The sequence below is a fragment of the Mytilus californianus genome, unplaced genomic scaffold (genome assembly GCF_021869535.1).
Source record: "Mytilus californianus isolate M0D057914Y unplaced genomic scaffold, xbMytCali1.0.p SCAF_3, whole genome shotgun sequence".
Taxonomy (NCBI): Eukaryota; Metazoa; Mollusca; class Bivalvia; order Mytilida; family Mytilidae; genus Mytilus; species Mytilus californianus.
Genome location: NW_026262679.1, coordinates 50,190,470 through 50,213,622, shown reverse-complemented (window position 1 = coordinate 50,213,622; position 23,153 = coordinate 50,190,470). Strand labels below are relative to the sequence as shown.

At 32.3% G+C, this 23,153-nt stretch overlaps 1 protein-coding gene across 2 annotated transcripts in view; it reads right to left on the bottom strand.

Moving 5' to 3' along the window:
- Nucleotides 1–18,450, bottom strand: part of LOC127734789 (follistatin-like) — a 32,541-nt gene extending 14,091 nt beyond the window's left edge. The window contains exon 1 of one of the 2 annotated variants that reach the window (XM_052244799.1): nt 18,197–18,450. In XM_052244799.1, coding sequence (XP_052100759.1) covers nt 18,197–18,272 — 76 coding nt within the window. In that variant the 5' untranslated portion in view covers nt 18,273–18,450. The remainder of the gene's footprint in view (nt 1–18,196) is intronic. The other variant, XM_052244798.1, reaches the window with a different exon arrangement.
- Nucleotides 18,451–23,153: the final 4,703 nt, after the last annotated feature.

Genomic DNA, 23,153 nt, shown 5'->3' with positions numbered 1-23,153 from the left:
ATGTGACGTAAATTAATAAGAATAAACAAAAAAGTTAGCAAATCGTGCACGATTCATCTTTATCTTTTAGATTATTTTATTTTGTCCGGAAATGTTCGTATGCATGCACTAGCTTATAAATTACCATCTATTCGATCTATTTTGCTTTAATCTGAAAATTATTTTAGTATTAAAAATCATCTGTTGTATGTGGATAACCACGATTACACATAAAAACCAAAGATTATTCTGTATGGTCTGAATGGGGGGTCTTTCTTTTCTGTTTTTATGCCATTTTTTGTCTATTCTTTATATTTTTGCCTTTTTTTTCTCTATTCATTATATTTGAGCACCCCATTATTCGCTATTTAAAAAAATCTTGGGATATTTTTCTTTATTCTTTATATTTTTGGCCCATTTTTCTGTAGACTTTGACCCACTACTCTCTATTCCCGTAAATCCCCATCCAGACCCTCATTAAGTCAAAATAACCCGTATTATTGTCTCACTTAATCATAAATTATATCCCCCACACCCAATAAGATCAATGATAAAAACGGATAAAGAGATGTAAACTATGATATGTCTTTTATTAATCGTTATTAATAACTTGGTCTCATCGACGATATCTATAACCAACTCACATAACCTGCAGTATATCATCATTTATAAAAATATACTTTCTGTAGATATGATGTCATCCGATAATATTTCTCAAAGTGATAAAAAATACAAAGTGATATAAACTTCAAATTTTTGTTTAGATATATTAGAATAGAACAAAAAAATGAATAATTGATTTATTTATAATACTTCAATTTTTACTTGATTTTTCGTAGGAGGGGATATCTCTTCAACGTAATTATTATTAATGCGTACCATTTTTTTTCTCCAAACCTTTGCCATTTTCATATATAATTAAACATTGAATTGGGTTGACTTCAAGTTCTAAATTGGATATTAAGATATTATTGTGTAAAATAAGAACGGCTCTTATCAGGGATCATATAAAGGCATTACCTGCATTACATGCAAAAAAAACGACTTCCTTCACGCTAACATCGCTGACCCCTGATTGTCAGTTTGACATCGCCAGACTTACTAAATACAATCTTTATTCATATCTGACGGTAATCATAAAATGATTAATAGCTGCACATTTTAATGCATTTGTTCGGTGCATCGACCTCTTGTCTAGAATATCTCGGGTGAGACAGTAAATACCCGTATTAATTAAACACACGATTTCAAGTAGGTTAGGTGGGCCTGATACTAACCTACTGTAAAAACTTTGCATAGCCACAGAGACAAGCACAGTCAGCGTAACTTTAACACTTTAATCACCTCGTATCAGACCCTTTTACGATAAATACCGGAAATTCGTAGGTGACATGAACACAAATTTTGTTGAATTTCATAACTTTGAGATGAGTAAATTTTGTGGTTGCTTCTAAAATTATCAAAATTGAATACAGTCGTGTTCAACAAAGACATTTAAAATCGGAAATTACGACATTTCATTTTTTTCATGAGCAATACTATTGGTAAGGGCTGTCTTATTCGATAGTTCTGCACTTTACCGGCCAGTTTCAAGCCAATTTACGTATATGATTTTGCTTGTCACTGTATATGTCCATCACGGATTTAGAAATTACACCAAGTTTATCATATTGATAGATACCCTCGCCTCTAGGAGCGTCCTTTTGGTAGTAATTTCCCCACCCATCAGTCCGCTCGATCAAACAATCAAACATTCATTCGCGTTTTGCCGGTCCCTATAATGGTATTTCGACTGCAGCTAGAACACGTCCTGTTGTCTTTATCTACCAAATATAGTAACAAAGAAATATTTTGTTCAATGTCGATTTCATGTCACATTAATTTTCTTCACTTTGTGGGGTTTGTTTAGTGATGGAAAATAAGTTTTATTTTTGTGTTTACATTTTTATAAATATAAATGAATCAATTCTAAGCTGCAGTATAAAAACAATATAAGGTCAATGTAAAAAAAATATCAACTTTTTTGTATTCGGTACGAAACTGTTGAAGGTCTCGATAAACCTCGCCTTTCCCCAGGTTCTAAGCCACATACGAAAAAGTTGATATTTTCTGACATTGACATAATATTGTAAATTTAATTTGTCTATTGGTAGTCTATAGATGTATCAGTAATATTTACTATTTGTGTAAGGGAAGAATAGGCTAGTGTACAATTGTGTTTGAGGGATATACAAAAAGGGAGCGAATTTTGACTCCCACAGGAAATATAGTGAGAGTGAGATATAGTGTCGATCGACTCCAAATGAGCATAGCTCCGAACACATGATACTGTGGATTCATAATTATTCATTTGATAGCAATTTTTATGGATTTCGTGGGTACAGGGGAACCACGAATTTAAATGATCAACGAATTCAAAATTTTCTATTGGAATGTATGCAGACTTTAGCAAAACCACGAAATTAAATATCGACGAAAATTGGTACCCACGAAAATAAATGAATCCACAGTACTAGAGGATTATTTTTCGTGTTAGAATCGTTGCATTCTCCCAACATGGGTTGTGTTTTTAATTAATCACACACAACCGTGGACGGACCGGGCTGGTCGTAGCTCTAGTATGAGAAACTGAGTCCAATTTATCTACTCCTGTGTACCCATTTGGGTTCATTCTACATGACCTTTATGATTTGTTATTTTCAAAACATAATGTTTTGCTGGATTACTAAGAATGTGTGATTTTGTGTAATAAGAAACACTTTCACAAGATAAAGTAATTAATAAGAAATAATCGGTAATTAAAAAAGTAAATTCACTCGAATTCAAAACAAATTTCTCTTAATTATCTTATATTTTTTTTGCAGTTTCATCAGGCAAATTAATGTTTTCAAACTTTACTATAAGGATGTGTGATTCTTTGAAATGTGTAACGCGAAACACTTTCACAAGATAAAGTAATTAATAAGAATTATCGGTAACTTATTCATTATTCACTCGAATTCAAAACAAATTTCTCTTAATTATCTATGTCTTAATTTTTTGCAGTTTCATACAGCAAGTAAATTAATGGTTTCAGACTTACCAATTCTATTCCGGTCTTTTGTGTGCACAAAATTGTACAGTAGGAAAACTGGAGAGTCGAGAACAATTGAAAAGTAGCTGCTCTTCCGATGAGAACAAAGAGAAAGGCAGGAGTTTATTTTACTTCGGTAACCATAATAATAAAAATAAATTTTGAAAACAAATTATATTATTATTATTGGCTTTGAACCAGCTGTCAGTAACTGCGAGTACTCTCAGATCTGTACTTAGTGTCTTTTTGTTATGGGGATGCATAAGTACCCTGCCACGTCCACTCCGGTTTTTGTTAGATGTATTTCTGTTTTGTATCGATCTGACGAGTTAACCCCTTTTCAACTGATTTTTATAGTTTGTTCTTATGTTGTACTGTTACACCACTGTCCCAGGTTAGGTGGAGGGTTGACGCACCTTCAAACTAACCCCGCCACATTCTATATGTGCCTGTCCCGTGTCAAGGAGCCTGTAAATGAGTGGTTGTCGTTTTTTGCTGTTTCTCATATTTGTTTTTCGTTTATTGTTTTGCATAGTTTGTTCTTATGCTGTGCTGTTACACCACTGTCCCAGGTTAGGGGAGGGTTTGGCGCCATCAAACTAGTTTAACCCCGCCACATTCTGCATGTGCCTGTCCCAAGTCAGGAGCCTGTAATTCAGTAGTTGTCGTTTGTTGCTGTGTATCATATTTGTTTTTCGTTCATTATTTTGTACATAAATTAGGCCGTTAATTTTCTCGTTTGAATTGTTTTACATTTGTCAATTCGGGGCCATTTATAGCTGACTATGCGGTATGAGTTTTACTCATTGTTGAAGGCCGTACGGTGACATATAGTTGTTAATTTCTATGTCATTTTGTCTCTTGTGGAGAGTTGTCTCATTGGCAAGCATACCACATCTTCTTATTTTTATATATGAATTTCTGAAATTCTTTGATATTTAAAATACACTTGCAGCATAGTATATTACTTTCATTATTAACCCCAAACATGCATTTAAGTTTGTTACATTTATCATACGATTAATTTCTCGATATCTTCCCTTTTGAAATCTAAGTTTTAGAGTACTACGACTTATTCATTTTCTCTGGTTCTTAAAAATATTATTGATAAAACGATACATAGTTTTTTTCCTCTTAAAAGGTAAACAAAATTTGTATACAAAACAAATTATTTAACTGTTAAAAATTTTATTAATTTTTTTTAACAATTATTGGTTTTAGATCGTCTCCATTATTTTGCAATAATGCATTGCGGTCTTTTCAATTTGTTCGCCTTACATACTCATGTCCAAAGAAGGTCCGTTCGATTTTGCCTTAATGAATTAGTTCTTTAGTTTTCTTGTATTTCAATCTATTTTGTTTGATATTTATTTTCTTTTGTCTAGATTCGTCGGTGCATTACATTTGCGCGCAGTTTTTGATTACATTTGCGCGCGTTCTTTTACAGGTAAACTCGGGTAAATACAGGTAGGTTATACTTATTTGTTTATTTAACTATTATTTTCTAGCAGGATAAGTCTGTTTTATTGTGCACAGGCACTTAGTCTTGGAAATATATACAGATCATAATGTAAAAATATAGTAAATATAAAAATAATAAAATGCTTCGCTGAGCACAGCTGGATACGACCACAGAGGTCCAACCCTGAACAGTTGGGGCGAAAATGGACACAATATTCGCGCTTGATACAGGTCTGAATTTGGATTGTAATTAAATATTTGACACATAATAGGTTTCTGACACCGAATAACTGTAGTCAAAGAACCTAGAATTGGTTATATGATTTGAATTTATATTCAATTTTTTGCTTTTGTGCAATACACTATGCTGTTGCGAATTGACCCCCCCTTTTTTTTGCTTTTGTGAAATACACTATGCTTTTGCATATTTTTACTTCTCCCCCCCCCCTTTTTTTGTATATTTTTTTTAGAATTAAATATGAAAGATATATAATTTAAATTTACAGATATGTTCCAAATTCATGATAACTATAGTCATATTTATTATGAATTATCTTTATTTTACCTTTGTTACCTGTAAAATGAATGCGCGCAAATGTAATCAAAAGCTGCGCGCAAAAAGTTTAATCCCCAAATGCGCGCAAATGTAATGCGCCCGAATTCGTACATACACGGAGTTTAATTGAGGTCGGTACGTTAGAAACTTGTTGGAATATCAACTTATCAAAATTCTACGCAAATCTCATATATAGATATAAGAAGATGTGGTATGAGTGCCAATGAGACAACTCTCCATCCAAGTCAAAATTTATAAAAGTAAACCATTATAGGTCAAAGTACGGTCTTCAACACGGAGCCTTGGCTCACACCAGCTATTAAGGGCCCCAAAAATTACTAGTGTTAAACCATTCAAACGGGAAAACCAACGGTCTAATCTATATAAAAAACGAGAAACGAGAAACACTTATGAACCACATCAACAAACAGCCTGCTTTTATTTTCTTTCAAAGGAAAATGATAACATATAATTTGAAAACTCCGTTTTTATGTCATTATTTGTTTTCATTGTTTCTGTTCACAAGAAACTTTCCTTACGAGCTTATAATCAAGAAAAGTGTAAATTCGGAATACGTGGCAAACGTTTAAGAGTCCCATTTTAAAGGGCGATAAATTTTGTATCCAGTTTGCCCACTGGTTATTTACAATCATATCGCTTTTCCACCTTGGCCATTCTACTGTAGGCAGTAGATTCTAATGCGCAGGGATTCAAGAAAATCAACTGGTGGAATGACCCCTCCCCCTTTTCCACTTTTAAACTACATCATTCGCTTTTAATTAATAAATTGCCAATTTATATTAAATATGGTACAAAGGTATATATAAATTAATTAATATTAATTTTTACTAACTAATACATTTTGAAGGTGACATTTCATATTTCTGTTATGAAAGCCAAGTTAAATTATGACAATATCCGTCCCTATGTTTATTAAAAAAAAAAAATTAACACCGAGCTTGTACTATTTTTACGGGAAGTGTGTACCGTAAATTGTCAGGTCAATCAAGCATTACTGCTAATGTCCCTTTAAAAGTTTGACTGACAATAGTTTTTTTTTTGTTTTGACATATTTTCTTACGTATCAAAATAGCTACAAAATACTTCATATAACATATGGAATACCTGATATAGAAAGCATGTGATTTTTTGTTATATATATTACTTATAAATTTTGTCATATTTAGAAAAGGTTATTTTGTCATATTTCAGTATTCATACCATAGGACATGTTCCTTAACTTTTGTCGAATTATTTTGATGATTCAACACATCAAGAAGAAAAAAGCATGCTTTATCTACATATCAATGGTAAAATATACATGCAATTATCAGTAAATATGTTTTAAAATCAAATGACATATTTTCTTGTAGATTGATTAATATCCAGAAACAAATATGACAATCATATTCAGTTAAGAGTTGAAATGAAACAAAAAACTTTTTTGGCAAAAGAGATTGATAACTTTGTCTGCCCAAAGCGTGGTGTATTTTTCAAAATATGACCGCACGTTGGATGTTTGTATATCTAATTCTAAGAAACCATGGTCAACCCCTTTATATGAGGATTCGAGAAATCAGAGGTGCTATCTAAACTTGAGCGAACTAGTATCGTCTTCAAATTCATCTTAACAAATATACCAAACAAGTCTGGTTCGCTCGCTTGAAATATCGAAGATTTTCAAACATATTGGAACAGATTGAATAAGTGGATTCAAATTTTTTTGTTTGTTCTTTTGAAATCACTGAGGAGTCACTTTCGTCCTAGATTTTCCGTGGCTCTTATTTATGTTAAAGCAGTTTCAAATACATTATAATAATTATAGAATTGAATGCTTTTTTTTTTTAAATTTATACCGTATGAAAGCAAGTTACCATTACATTTTGCACGAAGCGCTTTTTGCTTAAATGTGATGGTCACCTGCTTTCATTTTGTTAAAATTTTCAAAAACACAGTATTCAATTATCATATTTACAGATTTTCGAAATAAAAAAAATATAAATACGTTATTCATATTTTAAATCTGAAAGTAAAACTTTAAACACGAAATTTCGACAAAAATTGTCTGATGAACGTAGGATCATTCGACATGAAATCAATGTATATGTTACATAGCTGAAATTGGCATATGAAAGATGTCGATTTCAAAGTAGATAGCTCGTAAAACATTAAGCAAATTTCGATATTATCGTACATGTATATCATTCGATTTGGATAACAATTTATTGTAATATATTTATATCAATTATCCACCTGTCAAGTTATATTCTAAACTACTTTTTTCAAATGAACAAAATATGCTATTTTTAAAAGCATAATCGTTTGCACAAAGTACACGAAAGTGGTGATTAAGTAGGTAGGCGAAGCTAATAATTCTGTTATCTTCGGTTGACTTCATACGGCATGGGTTTTTTTCATACGACATGGGTTGTTTTCAAACGAAATAAAAGCATATGAGAGAATCAAAAGATTCGTCTTTCAGCCATGAAAAGAATTGCACACATAGGCTGTAAAAATAGTTAATTGAAGAAATGTCCGACAGAAAATAAGAATGTTCAATTACTATAAATGTGATCGCTGAACACATTAGCTAGTGTAGGAAGTTATTTTGGCCTCTACAAACCTTTTTTTCATTTAGACAGTTTTTGTTTTATTAAATGAACAGCCCATGCCCTGAAAATGGTATCAGTTACTGTAGCTTGTCAAGATTGATTTTCAAAATAAATACTAAACAATATTATTTGCGAACCTGTCAAATTCAGTGAAATATTCTATTGATTATTTTGTATTTTAGTTCACAAAAAAAACCTACTCCTTTCGGAAAAAGTAATGAGGTTGAACGACAGCAAATGCGTAAATAAATGTCGTAACTGTTACACAGACAAATTGAACGTCTAATGAATTTTTTTAAATGCATTAAGATCAATAGCGTCTCATAAACAATGATTTACACAGACAATAATTACATAGTTAAACAAATGACATCTGTTTTCTTCATGTGAGGTTAATTTGCCACCTTACCGTGAAAACAAGATTTTGTATAAAAAAGGAAACATATAAATCGTACAAAAAGTGTACTATAGGTGTTTTATATTTAATTTATTGTCTCTTTTCACACACACAAACAAATCTGTACAAATATGCAGAAGTTTATCTGCTTACGTTTTTATATATACTGGTTGCTATACATTTTATTTGCAATAAGGTAATATACAAAGTATAGTTTACATGGTGACATTATTTGCTTACATATAACGTTTTTTTTTCAAAAATAACACAATAATTGTTAATATAAATCAACAAAAAATCTAAATTTGTTTTAACAGAGAATTACTACTTTTCTTTTTTCGTGTTTTCAAACAAAGCATGTTTGTCAATAAAATCCACTTTTGAAATTTCTACCAATCTTATTAAAATATAGATCTCTGATTTCGTTATCCTCATATGTATATATATATGATGTTTAATATGTTATAAGTTTTGCATTGTGTATATATTTGTATTGTAATGTTTATATATGCCTTTAACCCCTAAGGGTATAAATGTGCATTTCATTAATAAATATAATACGAGCATGTGAGTTGTGATAGATCTTAATTTTAATCAGAATGAAATTTCTCAGTACCTCTAAAACCAAATTCATTAACACAGGAATGGAATAATGTCAACGGATCTGTGTTTCAAGTCAACAGACAAAAACTAGTATCTTTTTTTCAGAGATACGACACTGTTAAATATAACACGCAATGTCAACATACCCAAAATATAATTAAAATTGAACCCCCAGATACTTGTTCAACACAAGAAAAACCCTGATATTAAAAATCTGACATCTTCAGTTAAAAGCAACTGTTACTTAACCTCTAATGTTTTTATGTTTGTAATATTCATTACTTTTCCTGATGTTGTCAATAAGTTCTGTTATTATGAATCAGCGCTCTTTCTTGAGTGCTTATTATTTGTTTACCACTTTGTTGATCGATGCTTTTTTTCATGGTAATTTATTAGACCTCAAGGATATTACTGTTCGCTTAATTAACATGTCTACGTCGGCTCTTCATTAGAAATATCTGAACCTTTTCGACTTTTTTGTTTCGGTTTTCAGGTTTGTTCAGTTGTATATGTACCATACGTCCACATTATGTTTGAAGCGATTCCATGATTTAAAAGAAGAGGTGTTCTAAAGGTCATTTTGGCTTTCTTGAATTTAATTTTAATAAAAAAAAAAATGAAAATAGATCAACCAATAACATGTATATCAATTTTGATCTATTTGCTTTAATTTTCAGTTTGGCAAGCCTCTCTAAAGTTTGACATTTCTAAATATTTACAGAAATATGGTATGATGTTCCTCATTCCTAAACGTTTGGCCTTTCAATTTCCTTATCGTCCTAAACATGCATGAAATATTTGCTACTGAAGGTTAAGCAACTAACAATCAATCAATTTTCTTATTTATCTCGAACGAACCTGATAAAAGAGTTTTTTTTAGAAACAAATGTCGTGTAGACAAAATTGTTAGCTATTTGCTGGGGCTTTTATTTTTATTTGCATTGCAAGAGATATAATGCATTTACCAAATAGATACTTAAGCTCCTTCGGACATGATTAAGATCTTCACTGTTAAATCAAACAGTTTCAATTGTCGGTCCCAGACTTCTGATAGTTATTGTCATAAAAGGCGTCTTTAAACGCCATTACTCTGTTTGGAAATCGTAACTGATAAACTCATTCTCTTGTCTGAGCATGAAATGTTTATCGATATTAAAGTGGTTAACTTTTTTTCTGAATGACGGGAAAAACAATTACGCAAAGTAGACAAACTATTTTAACAAACAATTCCTTTTGAACGCTTAACCTGTCCTTCATCCCAGACGCCAAGGTCAGGTTTAGACGTGACGGAGGGTGCAATTGCACGCTGGGATCGATGGACATTAATATACACTTAAATCTACTTGAGACAGAAACTTTTGAAAAACAATTACAATTCTTCTATTGTAATTAAATAATAGTTGAATATACAGACGTCTGCTTACAAAATAAGATCGAAAGTGTGTCTTTGAATAGCAATTTATTTATCTGTGAATGCAAGAATCCGTCTCGAGAAGTAATTGGTCTGCAAAACAAATTTCCAACTTCAGCACTTTAAGCATGCATTTAATGGGTTTTTATGGAATTAATGATGTTAAGCCACAGACAGTGTACATTCACAGGTCTGAAGAAAGTTTCAAAAGACGGTTATCCATTCAATAAAGCTATAAATATATTTCTAAGCTAAATTCTCTAGTAAACAGCTTATGATGTTGGTATAAGAGATCGAGCTAACGACATTAAAGTTGTTGACTTTTGGTGTATTTTTGCTTGAATTGAATTTGTTTTATTCATAGTCTGTACTTGACTCACACTGCATTCATAATAACTGAAATACATGATTGACTGCAAAATGATATTTCCAAAGACGAAAATTCATTGATATGCACATGCAAATCACTAAAAATTAGCTTGTAAAAATCACAAATAAAAAAATTCTTACAAAATCTTGTGCAATGAATTTTAAAGTATGATTGATTGATTGTTGGTTGCTTAACGTCCAGTGGATTTTATTTTAAAGTATGCATTCGCGTTATTCATTTCTTGCAACTGTTAAGCTGGTTTGGACTAATCACTCAATTGGGTTATAATATCCCATTTAGGATAAAATACCCAATTTGGGATATAACTCTACTGTGCAAAAAGATGGGTTTTTTTTTTATTTTCTTATTTAAGAGAAAATATTACAAAATACAACTTTTGGTTAGCAACTTTTCTGAATACGTTGTTCACGAGTTTGATCCCTTAGAAGATGCTGTTTTTCAGAGTATCAGAGGAATTAATCTAGCAACTTATTTATTTTCTGGAAACGTCGTTAACCAAAAGTTGCTACTATTGACCTGACCAAATGCACTTTTCAATATGTTTTGCTAAATTCAAAAATAACGGTCTAAATTTATATCCTATTTCGGCTATAATACCACAAATGGGTTATAATCCTTTTGGTGATTGATTCCAACCTGCTTAGAGCAGTTGTTTATGGCAGTGCCTAAATAACTTGTTAATTATTGTCTTTTCTAGATGACATATACAATTGATTGATTTTTAAACATTGTTGTATTTATCAAATACTGTGAACAGTATTTATTTGAAATTGCGTTTAAAATATTGTTTAAAGTACTGTAAATTAGTCGTCTATATTTTATATTTAAAGACCATAGAAAAAGAGGAAAACAACACAGAATATATAGAAGTTTTTTTCTAACGATACATAATAAATAACCGCATTTCAAGGTTTAAACTATAATTTGTTACCTATTTTGACATCGGACTCAGACTTCTTTTTAACTGAGTTTTACTGTGCGTATTGCTATGTGTTTCTTTATACTACATTGGCTAGAGGTATAGGGGGAGGGTTGAGATCTCACAAAACATGTTTAACCCCGCCGCATTTTTGCGCCTGTCCCAAGTCAGGAGCCGCTGGCCTTTGTTAGTCCAGTGTGTTTTTTAATTTTAGTTCATTTATATGTTTTGGAGTTTAGTGTGACGTCCATTTTCACTGAACTAGCACACAGTTTTAGTTAGGGGCCAGCTGAGGACCACCTCCGGGTGCGGGATTTTCTCGCTGCATTGAAGACCCATTGGTGGCCTTCAGCTGTTGTCTGCTCTTTGGTCGGGTTGTTGTCTCTTTGACATATTCCCCATTTCCATTCTCAATTTTAATTAATTCTTAACATTTCTGTACAAAATGCTGATCTACAGAGAGATGCATTGACTTCTTTGTTGGTTTCTCGCTATTTAACATGCCTATTAGTCATATAAAGTCGGTAGAAAAAGTATCAAAGATAGGTGTACACTTTACGGGTTTACAACATAGTACAACGTACGTTACATTTCTATTTTGGCTAAGAGTAAGATTCGCCCACAAACAATACAAATGTTAATTGCTCTTTGAGATTAACATTCAAAAGCTCTTTGGCGTGCGCTGCAATCAATAAAGGGCGGACGAAACATAGGATACATGTGATACTATTTTGGCAGGTTTCACAACTCTCAAGGTCGCGTATTTCTAAGTACATTTATACTTACAAATGGGAAAGCACAATTTGAAAGTTCACAGATTATACTGTAGATATGATGTATAAATTTAAAAATGGTCAAATGAAAGAAAACAAATATGAAGTAGAAAAATTAAAGCCGACCGTTTCAGATCCTCTTAAGCAGTCAAAGTCGTTAAACATTACCATTGTAGTAGCACTAGTAGTAGTAGTAGTCTACTAGATTTATAATAGACGTCTGCATGTCATTGATACAGATCAGTAGTAGTAGTAGTAGATTTATAATAAGATGTCTGAATGTCATTGATACAGATCAGTAGTAGTAGTAGTAGTAGATTTATGATAGACGTCTGAATGTCATTGATACAGATCAGTAGTAGTAGTAGTAGTAGTAGTAGTAGTATATTTATAATAGACGTCTGAATGTCATTGCTACAGATCAGTAGTAGTAGATGTCATTGATGCAGATCTAAAATTAAAATTAAAATGCATACGCATTTTCAAAACAAATTGCTTTACGGGATCTTTTGAGTTGCTATAAACATGTGTAAAGTTTTCTTTAACGGCCAACAATGTTGCATGGCTTCGTATTTATAAACTCATAATAAATGGATGTCCACATAAAGGCTGCTTCTACACCACCCGGTCTGTCAAAAAGGAATATCTACTGCCACTATAAACTAAGTTTTAACTGCAGTAATTCTGATTGTCTTATTTCTCAAAGGACGACAAAAACAAATGAATGACTTCTAATCACTGTATTAATACAAATGGAATTATATAAATATAGTAAGCATAAAGATGAGTAAAGGAAGATATGGGATAAATATAAAGAGATCTTAAAGTCAATTTACATATTTCTTGGTGTAGAAATTGTACACCGAGGTAGAATCTCATCATTTCACCTCCCCACAGCGGGCGTCTTTTGACTGTGTGGGACATATTCATAAATACAAATACTCAACCGCTCAGAAGGGGAGCTTTAAAGCAGATGCCTCGTGCAAGAAAAGTCCGAAGCTCTCGATACGTTAAACCCTTGCATAAATTATTGTGTTATTTTCATTCTCTAGCACTGGTATGATAAGACTGACGGTAGACTGTTAGTTCACGTTGGAATCAACAGCTCAGTTTGAAGTCAGTAAGAAACTAAGATTCCAAACTCCCTCAGGCAACGTTGAACTAAGACGAATTTGACTACTATTCTTTGTAAGTTCCTTTTGGTCGCCCATGTACGCAAGTACTTAAACATCTTTGGCTTTTGCAAGTTTTGTGTTAGACAGTTACTGATGAAGGTTAATACAAAAAGTTCTTTAGACGCATCAAATTTATAAAGTGCTATTTTCATTTTTGCTACAACTCTTTGTGAGGTCCGTAGGTTGCCTGTTGCAACACAAACTTTCTGTCCTATCCAATATATCCCTTTTCGGAGTGGCAATCGAATTTCCCCACCCTTTAGTTTAATCAGCCCACGTTGCCATACCTACCGATTAGTTTTTAACAATAATTTGTTCTCGAATTGAACATGACAGTGAATGAAATATTAGTCACTGGACGTTCAGCAAATAAAAATCAAATTAGTTTTCCAAATTTAGGCAAATTAGGCCCCAATCGCGCCCTGTGCCATTTTGACATCATCAAGGAAGTTTTCATAGGCAATATATAGTCCTGAATGTCACTTTTCATAAAACGTCTGCAACCGTATGACTTTTAAATCAATAAAGGAAAAGCAATGATTTATAAGTAGTTTACGGTTGCAAAATCCTTCCTACCAATTTACTGCATTGCATGAACAAAAGAACTTAAATATTCACAAAGAAACATTGATGGATTGTTAGTGTTTAACGCCATTTTTAACACTCTTGGCTATAGGTGAAGGAAGTCTGAGTGTCTGGAGAGAACCATCGATCTTTGGCAGCAAACTGACAATCCTAGTCAATTAAGATTAGAATCGAACGCACCTGTCATAATCGAGGTTTCAACTCACAACCTCAGAGTAACAGGGAAGTGATATTGTGAATGAAATACTTAGATCACTTGTCCACCGAGGCCCCCGCAAAGAAACTGATTCAATAATTCAAAGAAAAGTCATTTACACAATGATGAGGTTTTTTTCATGGTCAAATCAAATATAAACCGAGATACGGAAAAAGAAGCAGTTGGTCATGACTATAAGTTTTTCGTCAGTTGATTGATTGTTGTTTGCTTATCACCCAGGGGGAAATATTTCATGCATGTTCAGGACGAGAACAAGTTAATAATAAATGCAATAGGGGTGTTACGGAATACCGGAAGCCAAATTTTGAATACCACCGGAAAAAGAGGTTACAGTGGGGATAGAAATTTAGCCTTGCATTAGGCCACATACGAACCCCTCAAAGAGGTTTTGCATGGGTTCAGACAGTGTGACACTCTCTCTACACAAGGCATCGGATTTAACGTCCTAATTCCGACCGGACGTGGCTAAGAGTTTTACATCTTGTACAACCAAAAAGAATGCCCCTCTTTGGCAAGGGTTTTACGGCCGGTCGGAAGAAGACAAAAAATGACCATACTTCTATCCCCAAGTCACCCTTGTGAATACACCTCTAGTTATGGTTAATGTAGTAAGCAATCCGCAACCATTCAATCAATACTACCAAACCGTCAAATGCTAAACTCATTGACTCAAAAACTCTAAAGTACTAAGTCTTAATTAATGATTGCTTACGGTATTCAATTTAATCTATCACAATCTATGTAATTGCCGTATGTAAATCCTTATTTTAATGATTAAAAGATAGATCGAAATCTAAAAATTCGTAAAGCATTTTCATAAACGTGCATGGTCTGTATCGAAATGCATTTACTTGTCTACTAGAGCAAATAATTTGCAGACCTTCGCGCAATAAATAACACAATAAAATAAAATGTATCTTAATAAAAAAAAATGGTTTGAATGATTTTTAAAGCCTTTAACATTATAAAGTAAGACTCATTGAATGGACAATACCACATTTACGATGGTTCTTTCCCCAATTACATTATACAAAAGAGTCGGAGAAAAACTGTTTTATAAGCATGACAAACAGTTAAAATCCTTCCAGTTTTGACGCTATTCTAGAATACTATTGTATAACATTAACTTTTTTATTGATAAAAACACATAATTACAACTGATTGACAAATTCTCAATTATTTCCTCATTAGCTGGTGTTTTCTGGTGTTTTGTAACCTGTCATATTTTTATTTTGTACTTCCTAGATATATAATATAAAACAAGGAATAATACGTATACTAATGACATCATTGTGTAACGAAAATCATCGTCTTTTTTTTCGAGCACAGTGGATTTTTTTTTTAAACCAAGTTCGGTTCAATTGGTAAATCGGTCATAATACTTGCATGCGTATAACTGTTTGTAAACAAGTACAAACTTTAATCTTGCGATTGCATTGTTGCATTGTGAAACGGTGTGACGAGATTCTGTACTAGGAGTAATAATATCCCGTAGCATTGTCAAGAGTGGCCTATATTGTTAAATGGCCGCTTATGGCCTAAATTGAGCCTTTTCGTACTGTTTGAAAACTCCCAAGGAATATCTATAACAGTTTTTGCATGTATAATTTTTACATGGTGGAGTGTTCGGATGATCCCGATTTTTTTTTAAAACTATAGCAAGCTTTTTAAAACACAGCATTCTCGGAAAAGTGCGAAACCGACCGAATTAGTATAATTATGTTATTTTGTTTATTAACATACTATTATTAAGGCTAATGAAGAGATGGCCACTCCTCATGATAGACATGATTATATGAATGTAAGCGTTTCACTTTTATTGCTAAAATATGCATTACCATGACTCCATATACGCGATTTCTTTTTAGATTTTAATAAAATTCTAGCAAGGTGTGTTTGATAAGAACACACAAGCAGTGTATTTAAATTAATGAAAGTCTTGGATCTTTCAAAACTAACCATTCATCTCTACTTCCGCAATAAAAAACAACCATGTTTACTTTCTGAACAAAAACAAGGCATTAAAAGAAAATAAATTGCTTACAAACAACGAATATCGGTTCTAGCTGATTACGTTGAGAGCCAGTTATTATATTGCTCGTCGAAGACCAAGCACTCCAGCTTTAACATTCTCTTGGTTTATCGTCATTGTAAAGGTGTACTGACAAGGTTTATTTTTACATTCAAGCAAGGCATGGTATTATTGAGTTTCCCATACACAGTACGATTTTTATCGAGTTTCACCTAGATAATACGGTTTTTTATTGATGTTTTCTTAGACACTGTAGTTTTTATCGAATTTTCTCCACAAAAGTAGGAGCACCGCCTCTCCCATGCGTTTTTTTTTTACTAAAATAAAGGCTAGTATTATGTTATACATGAAACCATGCATGAAATCTATACATGTCGAATGAGAGAAGTTACTTTATTTATAGTTTGAGGAAGTGCTTTTTATTAAAGGGGTTTTGATTTGTGGTTGAATCTCTGATATATAATACAAATTTATATCAAATCTGCACTCAATCTTTGAATTAATTGTTTGATAAATAGTAAAGCATATCACGTAACCTTCAATAATTAGTACAGTATGAAAAAAACATGAATGACTGCTGTTTGCCTAACGTCCAGCTGTCATTATATAATTGATATCCAAGACAGAAAAAAAATCCAATACAACAATAAGGGAGGTTCTTTAAGTGAAGGGCGGGAAATTTAGACTGCCAAAGGAAATAGAGGGTATGTTAGATAGAAACAGAAAATTTCCTCGCTTATAAGTCACGTATAGACCCTTTAAAGCAAGCCTTCTATCAGGGAGTGTAGAGCACCAACGCGTGACAGCCAATAACCCGTCCGATACTGAACGGACTTTCGTACGAAACATATGCTTTCCACCTTCTTATTTAAAGTGAATATGGACCGTATTTTACAACTTAAATTGAAGCTACACTGTTTTACCTACATTTTGAAATAACTGCTATTATTGGTGACAAAGCCGACATTGAAATACAAAGTATTGAGAAAAAATAACCAATATGTATGCACCAGATGCGCACGACAATTAATGTCTCTTCAGTGATGCCCGAGGCCGAAATATTTGAAAATCCAAAACCTAATAAAAACGTTCGAAGAGCTGATCAAAACAAAAAGGGCCTATAAAGTATAGCCAAATCCAGAACAAGGAATCAGAGCTTTGCATGAGGGAGATATATTCCATGATTTGAAATGATCTCAACATTTTTTATAATAGCGAATTTCAATCTAACAATATCTGTATTTTCATGCTGATTGGAATGTCGGTTTGTTCCCCTTCCTGTTATATGCTTCTTGTGTTAAATTCATTTACAGATCTGATACCAAAAACAATCGACGAAATAAACGTCATTTCAGAGTTTCGTTTGATTCTATGGGTAACCTCATACTTCCTTTTTTTACACGAAAATTGACAAGACACTTCCTAACCCTACACCGACTTATATACATACTAAACAACTTTCAGAAACCTGAAACTATACTTACACATTCTTACCCTGGTACAGGTAAACTTAGACCTAATTCTAATGTCATAAATTGTCGTGTACTATTCCTTACATTAAAGATTCAAATATAGAATTACTAATTGATTTTTCTGCATTTATAAACATTAAAGTAAAGTTTTGATGAATGATGCATGTGATTAATGCTAAATTTGGGAAAATAGTTTTACGATATGGTCTGGTTGTCCCTGATCAAGTCAAAATACAATCAAACAGGATTTCGTTTTTACTACTGAAATACGCTACAGTTAACTACCTATATCCGCAATAAATATATATTAAAACTCCAATTTATAGATTAAATTTTTTAGTCAATCATTTTTTAGTAAATCAGCCTTATTCTCGTATAAATCAATCTGAAATATTTTTTTTTTTTACATTTCAAAAAAGTTGTTTTTATTTGAGTTCTCATTGACAATTTTTTTAGATTGCCCTTTTACATTATTTCAGAGAAGTTTCAATACAGATTTGGTATACGAAGTCAATATTTATACTAATAATAAATTCTTACCTTCAACAATGGGTTGAAGAATAAATATCCATATCCAAATGAAATCCGATATTTTTTCTCTCATTTCTTCATTCATTCATGTTAAAAGTTTACTCAATTTTTCACATGTAAGAAAAACCATATTGCAACTAAATACAAGTTACAAGATATTTATGTTATTTGTTAAATCACATGACGGGGCGGGGTGAAGGGGTGGGGCATCGCACCTGTACTCAAGGAAGTGTTACATCTATGATCAACATTTGCATAAGTAACTCTGTGAACCGTTGTATCGATTGCGCCATTAATTAGTCAACTATTCTACACCTCATGCACACTGTCGATCGAAATTCTACATTTACACGACTTTAAAGAATACGCTAGAATTAAATTAAACTACGATAAATCGACTAAATAAAACTCCGAAAGATAAACGGAATGACTTTAAATAAATGTGTCATTGGTATATTCCATAGAATAACATATTATGTATATTTGAATGTACTAGAAAATATATATTTTAGCATAAAAATCAACTTTGATTCAGCGAAGATATGTATTTTGTGTTTCACGCTCGGCAATAAAGTAAGAACCATGTAACCATGTTTGATGCCTGCACCTAGTCGGGCTATCTAGACCATGTGTTGTTTGTTGTATTTGTCTGTGCACCTATTTTTTCACTAGGATTCAGGTGTTGGGGGTTGATATGATCTGGTGTACTGTCCAGTTATATTTGTGAGTCTTTTTATCCTTTTTATTTATAATATAGGGTAAGGAAACTGAATTTGCAATATAATTAAAGAGAATAGACTTTGTAATCAAGAATTAAAGAGATAGAATTTGAAATCAAGAATTCGGAGATTAACTATGTTTTTTTAAAGCCAAATGCCCCTTATATTTACTATAAATACAACTGCTGGAATGGTATGTATAATAAGTACCAACCTGTTTACGTCTGTTTATATAGTTCATACGTGTTTCTCGTTTCTCGTTTTTATATAGATTAGACCGTTGGTTTTTCCGTTTGAATGGTTTTACACTAGTAATGTTTTGGGGCCCTTTATAGCTTGCTGTTCGGTGTGAGCCAATGATCCGTGTTGAAGGCCGTAAATTGACCTATAATGGTTTACTTTTATAAATTGTAACTTGGATGGAGAGTTGTCTCATTGGCACTCATACCACATCTTCCTATATCTATTAGACACTTTCTATCCCATTGTCCACAAAGTAAACAAAGCAAACAAAGAAAATTAATGGTAAATAGGATTTCTTCAAAGCTGTAATCTAAGTTTCCAAGGAAAGCGGGTGAATCATGACGAACATATGAAATATTTCAAATTTACAAATGAGTAAATTTTGAACATCTTACCGTTTTGATAAAAGGCCACAGTGATCTATACATATAAATTTTGACAAACTCCCTTGGTTATACAGCGACCGACACCCCCAAAATATGCAGAAAAGTAGTTTCACTCAGCTTGCCTGTTTTCATGTCTTTCTGTATACAATGGCCTTTCTTTTTGAAAACTCACATTGAAAGTATTTAAGGGCTGTTCATTTCATCAAATTTTAGTACATAACTAAAAGAATAATATGAAATTTATTTGTAATTTGTTTTTGAAACCATTTCTATAGAATGCACTCCATAATTATTACAAAGAGGACTAATGCAATAAATACTTTGAGAGTTAGAGAATATGACAATTTTATCAGAATTATCTTATATGCACAGACCAGACAGTTTAAAGTAAATTACCCATTCCATCATATCATACCTTTGAAATCTAAAAATTGAAATATCCAACATTATTTGTCGAGGAGTACAACTTTTGAAATTGTAATACTCACATTTTATGTGCAAGTCCTTTGTAAATGGTTAAATATAGTAGCAGACGTAAACTAAAATCTTTACAATGTTACCGGCAGGTTTTATCGATTGTCTAATCGCATACAGTGTTTACTACAAATTGTGACCTACAAACGTATTTACTACAATATATATCATGGATTGGAGAGTTGCCAATCATTGAATAACAATAACACGTCGAACAGACTAAACAGTTACAAATAGCATACGTGTGAAAATACCAGCCCGACATAAAACATTCACCAATTATGTAACAGCATACAATGGAAGCTTTATGTTGAAGTCGAACAATTATTATTTTTCGTGGTGCATATTTATAATATAAAATTTCAATGCAGTGTAAAAAGTCATTGGCGATAGAGATTTTCTCAAATATCAAAAGAATTTAATAATTATCGTTACAGATGCGTACGAACATGTACTGTAGGAAAATATGGATTGTATTAGAAGATTCTATATTATTACAGGGGAGAAAAATAAACGTTGTCAAAAGTAAATATAGAAGTAGAACTTAAAAAGCGAAGCATGGGGATGCATAGAACTTCCTTTCATTATAAAAGTACAGCTGTTTTTTCTCCTAAATTCTATATTACATAATTTCGGTCTAGTTATGCTTTTATCAATACAGTTAAGATAAAAAGAAAAGGAGATAAAAAAATCTATTTCATCTAGCAAATTGATTCTTTTATTCATAGGTTTTTTTAACTATTCTTTCTGACGACTTTCCGCCAATACTGTCTGCGTGTTTTAAGTCTGAGAGTTATTTGAAGTATAAGTTTTTTCCCCTTCTATCACCATTACAATATATCATTATTCAGTTATTAGAAAAGACATATCTTGAAGAACAAAGAATCAGAAAGTGGGAACAAGACTGTCGACCTAAAACTGTTGACTTATAACGATTTGAGAAATAACAGCATTATTACTTATTGAATTGAGGGAAACAAAAGATGATCTTTGAGCTAAAGACGATAGAATAAATGTTCTCCCCTGCAAAGACACAAGTTAACTCTTATTGTTAATAATGAAGACTATTTGTTCTATATCTATAGGATGTCGCTAAATAAACCACCTAATACAAATACGTTTATAACTTGTAAGGACTGTAGATATTCGAGCATATGAACACATACCATTGCACTATATGGAAATATTAAATGAGATGTGGTATGATTGCCAATGAGACAACAATCAACCGAAATACATATGACGTGAATATAAGCAAGTATAAGTCACTAGATCACAAGCTTACTTTATGAAGTGTTTTAAGTATTGAGGCTGACATCTTCATCTGCCATTGTAGCAGAGGTTCCAAATAAACAGTTCAGTACTCGCTTTATAAAACAAGTTTAACCGTACAAACATGAGATACATAGAGATACTGAAAAAATAAATTAATCACACTAACCAACCATGACTTGACCAATCAAACTTACAGACAGTTCAGTAAGAAAAAAAGACAATGGACTATTCTACCTTAAGCAGGTGGCAAATGATGAATTATTAGGTCTTTCCACTTTTCCGTGGAAAGACCTTTTGCTTTTGTTCTGATTATTTTTTCTTTCTTCCGCCTAATTTTTTTTCTTGCACAGTATTATTGTTTGACAAGATGTCGCTTTGATATTTGGTATATGATATCGAACAGTTTATACGCTTTTAAAACTGACCCTGTTTAACCGAACACTTTTACTTGTAAGATTTATCTCCCCAAACACTGTTTTTCTTGTGGCCACTACTCCTTCTCAACCGTAAAAGAAACCGACAAATTTATTTTACCAAATTGCTCGCTATATCTTCAGGATGTTGAGTTTGGTTTTGACCGAAGCTTTCCGGAGACTCCATATGAGAGCTATTTCCCCTAATGCATTTGTTTTAAGTGTTAGGCATTTGTTACTGGTAAACCATAAGTGATAGAACCTAGGGTCTTTAGATTTGAGGTCCTTGGTTCAACAAAAGAAAATAAGGTCAAGGTCAAAGATCAAGGTCATATTCTAAATTGATTTTGGCTTATTTTCACTTCTTTTCAAAAACCGTATAAGATATTGACAACATATTTTAATTAAATTGTTAGTTGCGACATGTCGTAACACATACATTTTGGTTGAAAGGGTACGTTGACATTTAATGGGAGTTAACGCGTATAATGATATAACTCATTAACCATATATAATAAAGACCTAGGGTCGTTTGATTTGAGGTCCTTAGTTTATGACCTTGAAATTTAGGTCAAGTTAATAGGTAAATGTGACGTTCTAGATTTTGACCTTTGCTTTAACTTCTTATGTATACATGATAACGCCATAAGACTTTGTGCATTAGGTTGCAAGCCATATGACCTTGAAAAAGCCAACCAAAAGTGACCTTGTATAAACCGGAAGAATTTATTTTCTTGTACTTATTTAATGTAAAAGTATATAGAACCATATATTTTAGGAATCAGTGTCAAGTAAACTATCAAATAATACCGGAAACGACATTTTTCAATCCGAAAGTAACAAATTATCTCCCATATTTCAAACAAAAGTGTATAGAAACCATATATTTTTAGGATCGGCGTACAATAAGCTATCATTTGACACTAAAAATGACATTTTAAACCAGATATTAAGATTTTCATATCAAAATATATCGTTTCGGGTGGAAAGATCTTCAATTGTTCTCTGAACAATTGGTTTTTAATTGTATATTATTATTTTTTTGGCTTTAGTCAATTTTGTAGTTCGTTTAAGAACCCATTGAGGTCTATAATGAAATAACTTGAAGCCGATTCGACAAATGTGGTTGATAAGAATTCCTTGCGCTCAGGATTTCTATCTGTGTCACATTGCTTTTATTGCAATGACACCTTTCCTCGTGACAAGGTTTTATTTTAATATTGCAGATATATATTTGATTATCATTAGCTTTTATATATAAACTATATTTTTTCCTTTTTTTCAGCCTGTTAGAGTTGGCATTTGTTACGAAACTGACATTTTTCTGTTTTAAATTGGTGCGAATGGTGTACTTTTCAAATGTGACTAGTGCAGAGAAGTTATATCTATATATTTTGCCTTCATCAATCAAAATCAGATATCAATATATCAACTTTATCTACATTAAGTAACCATA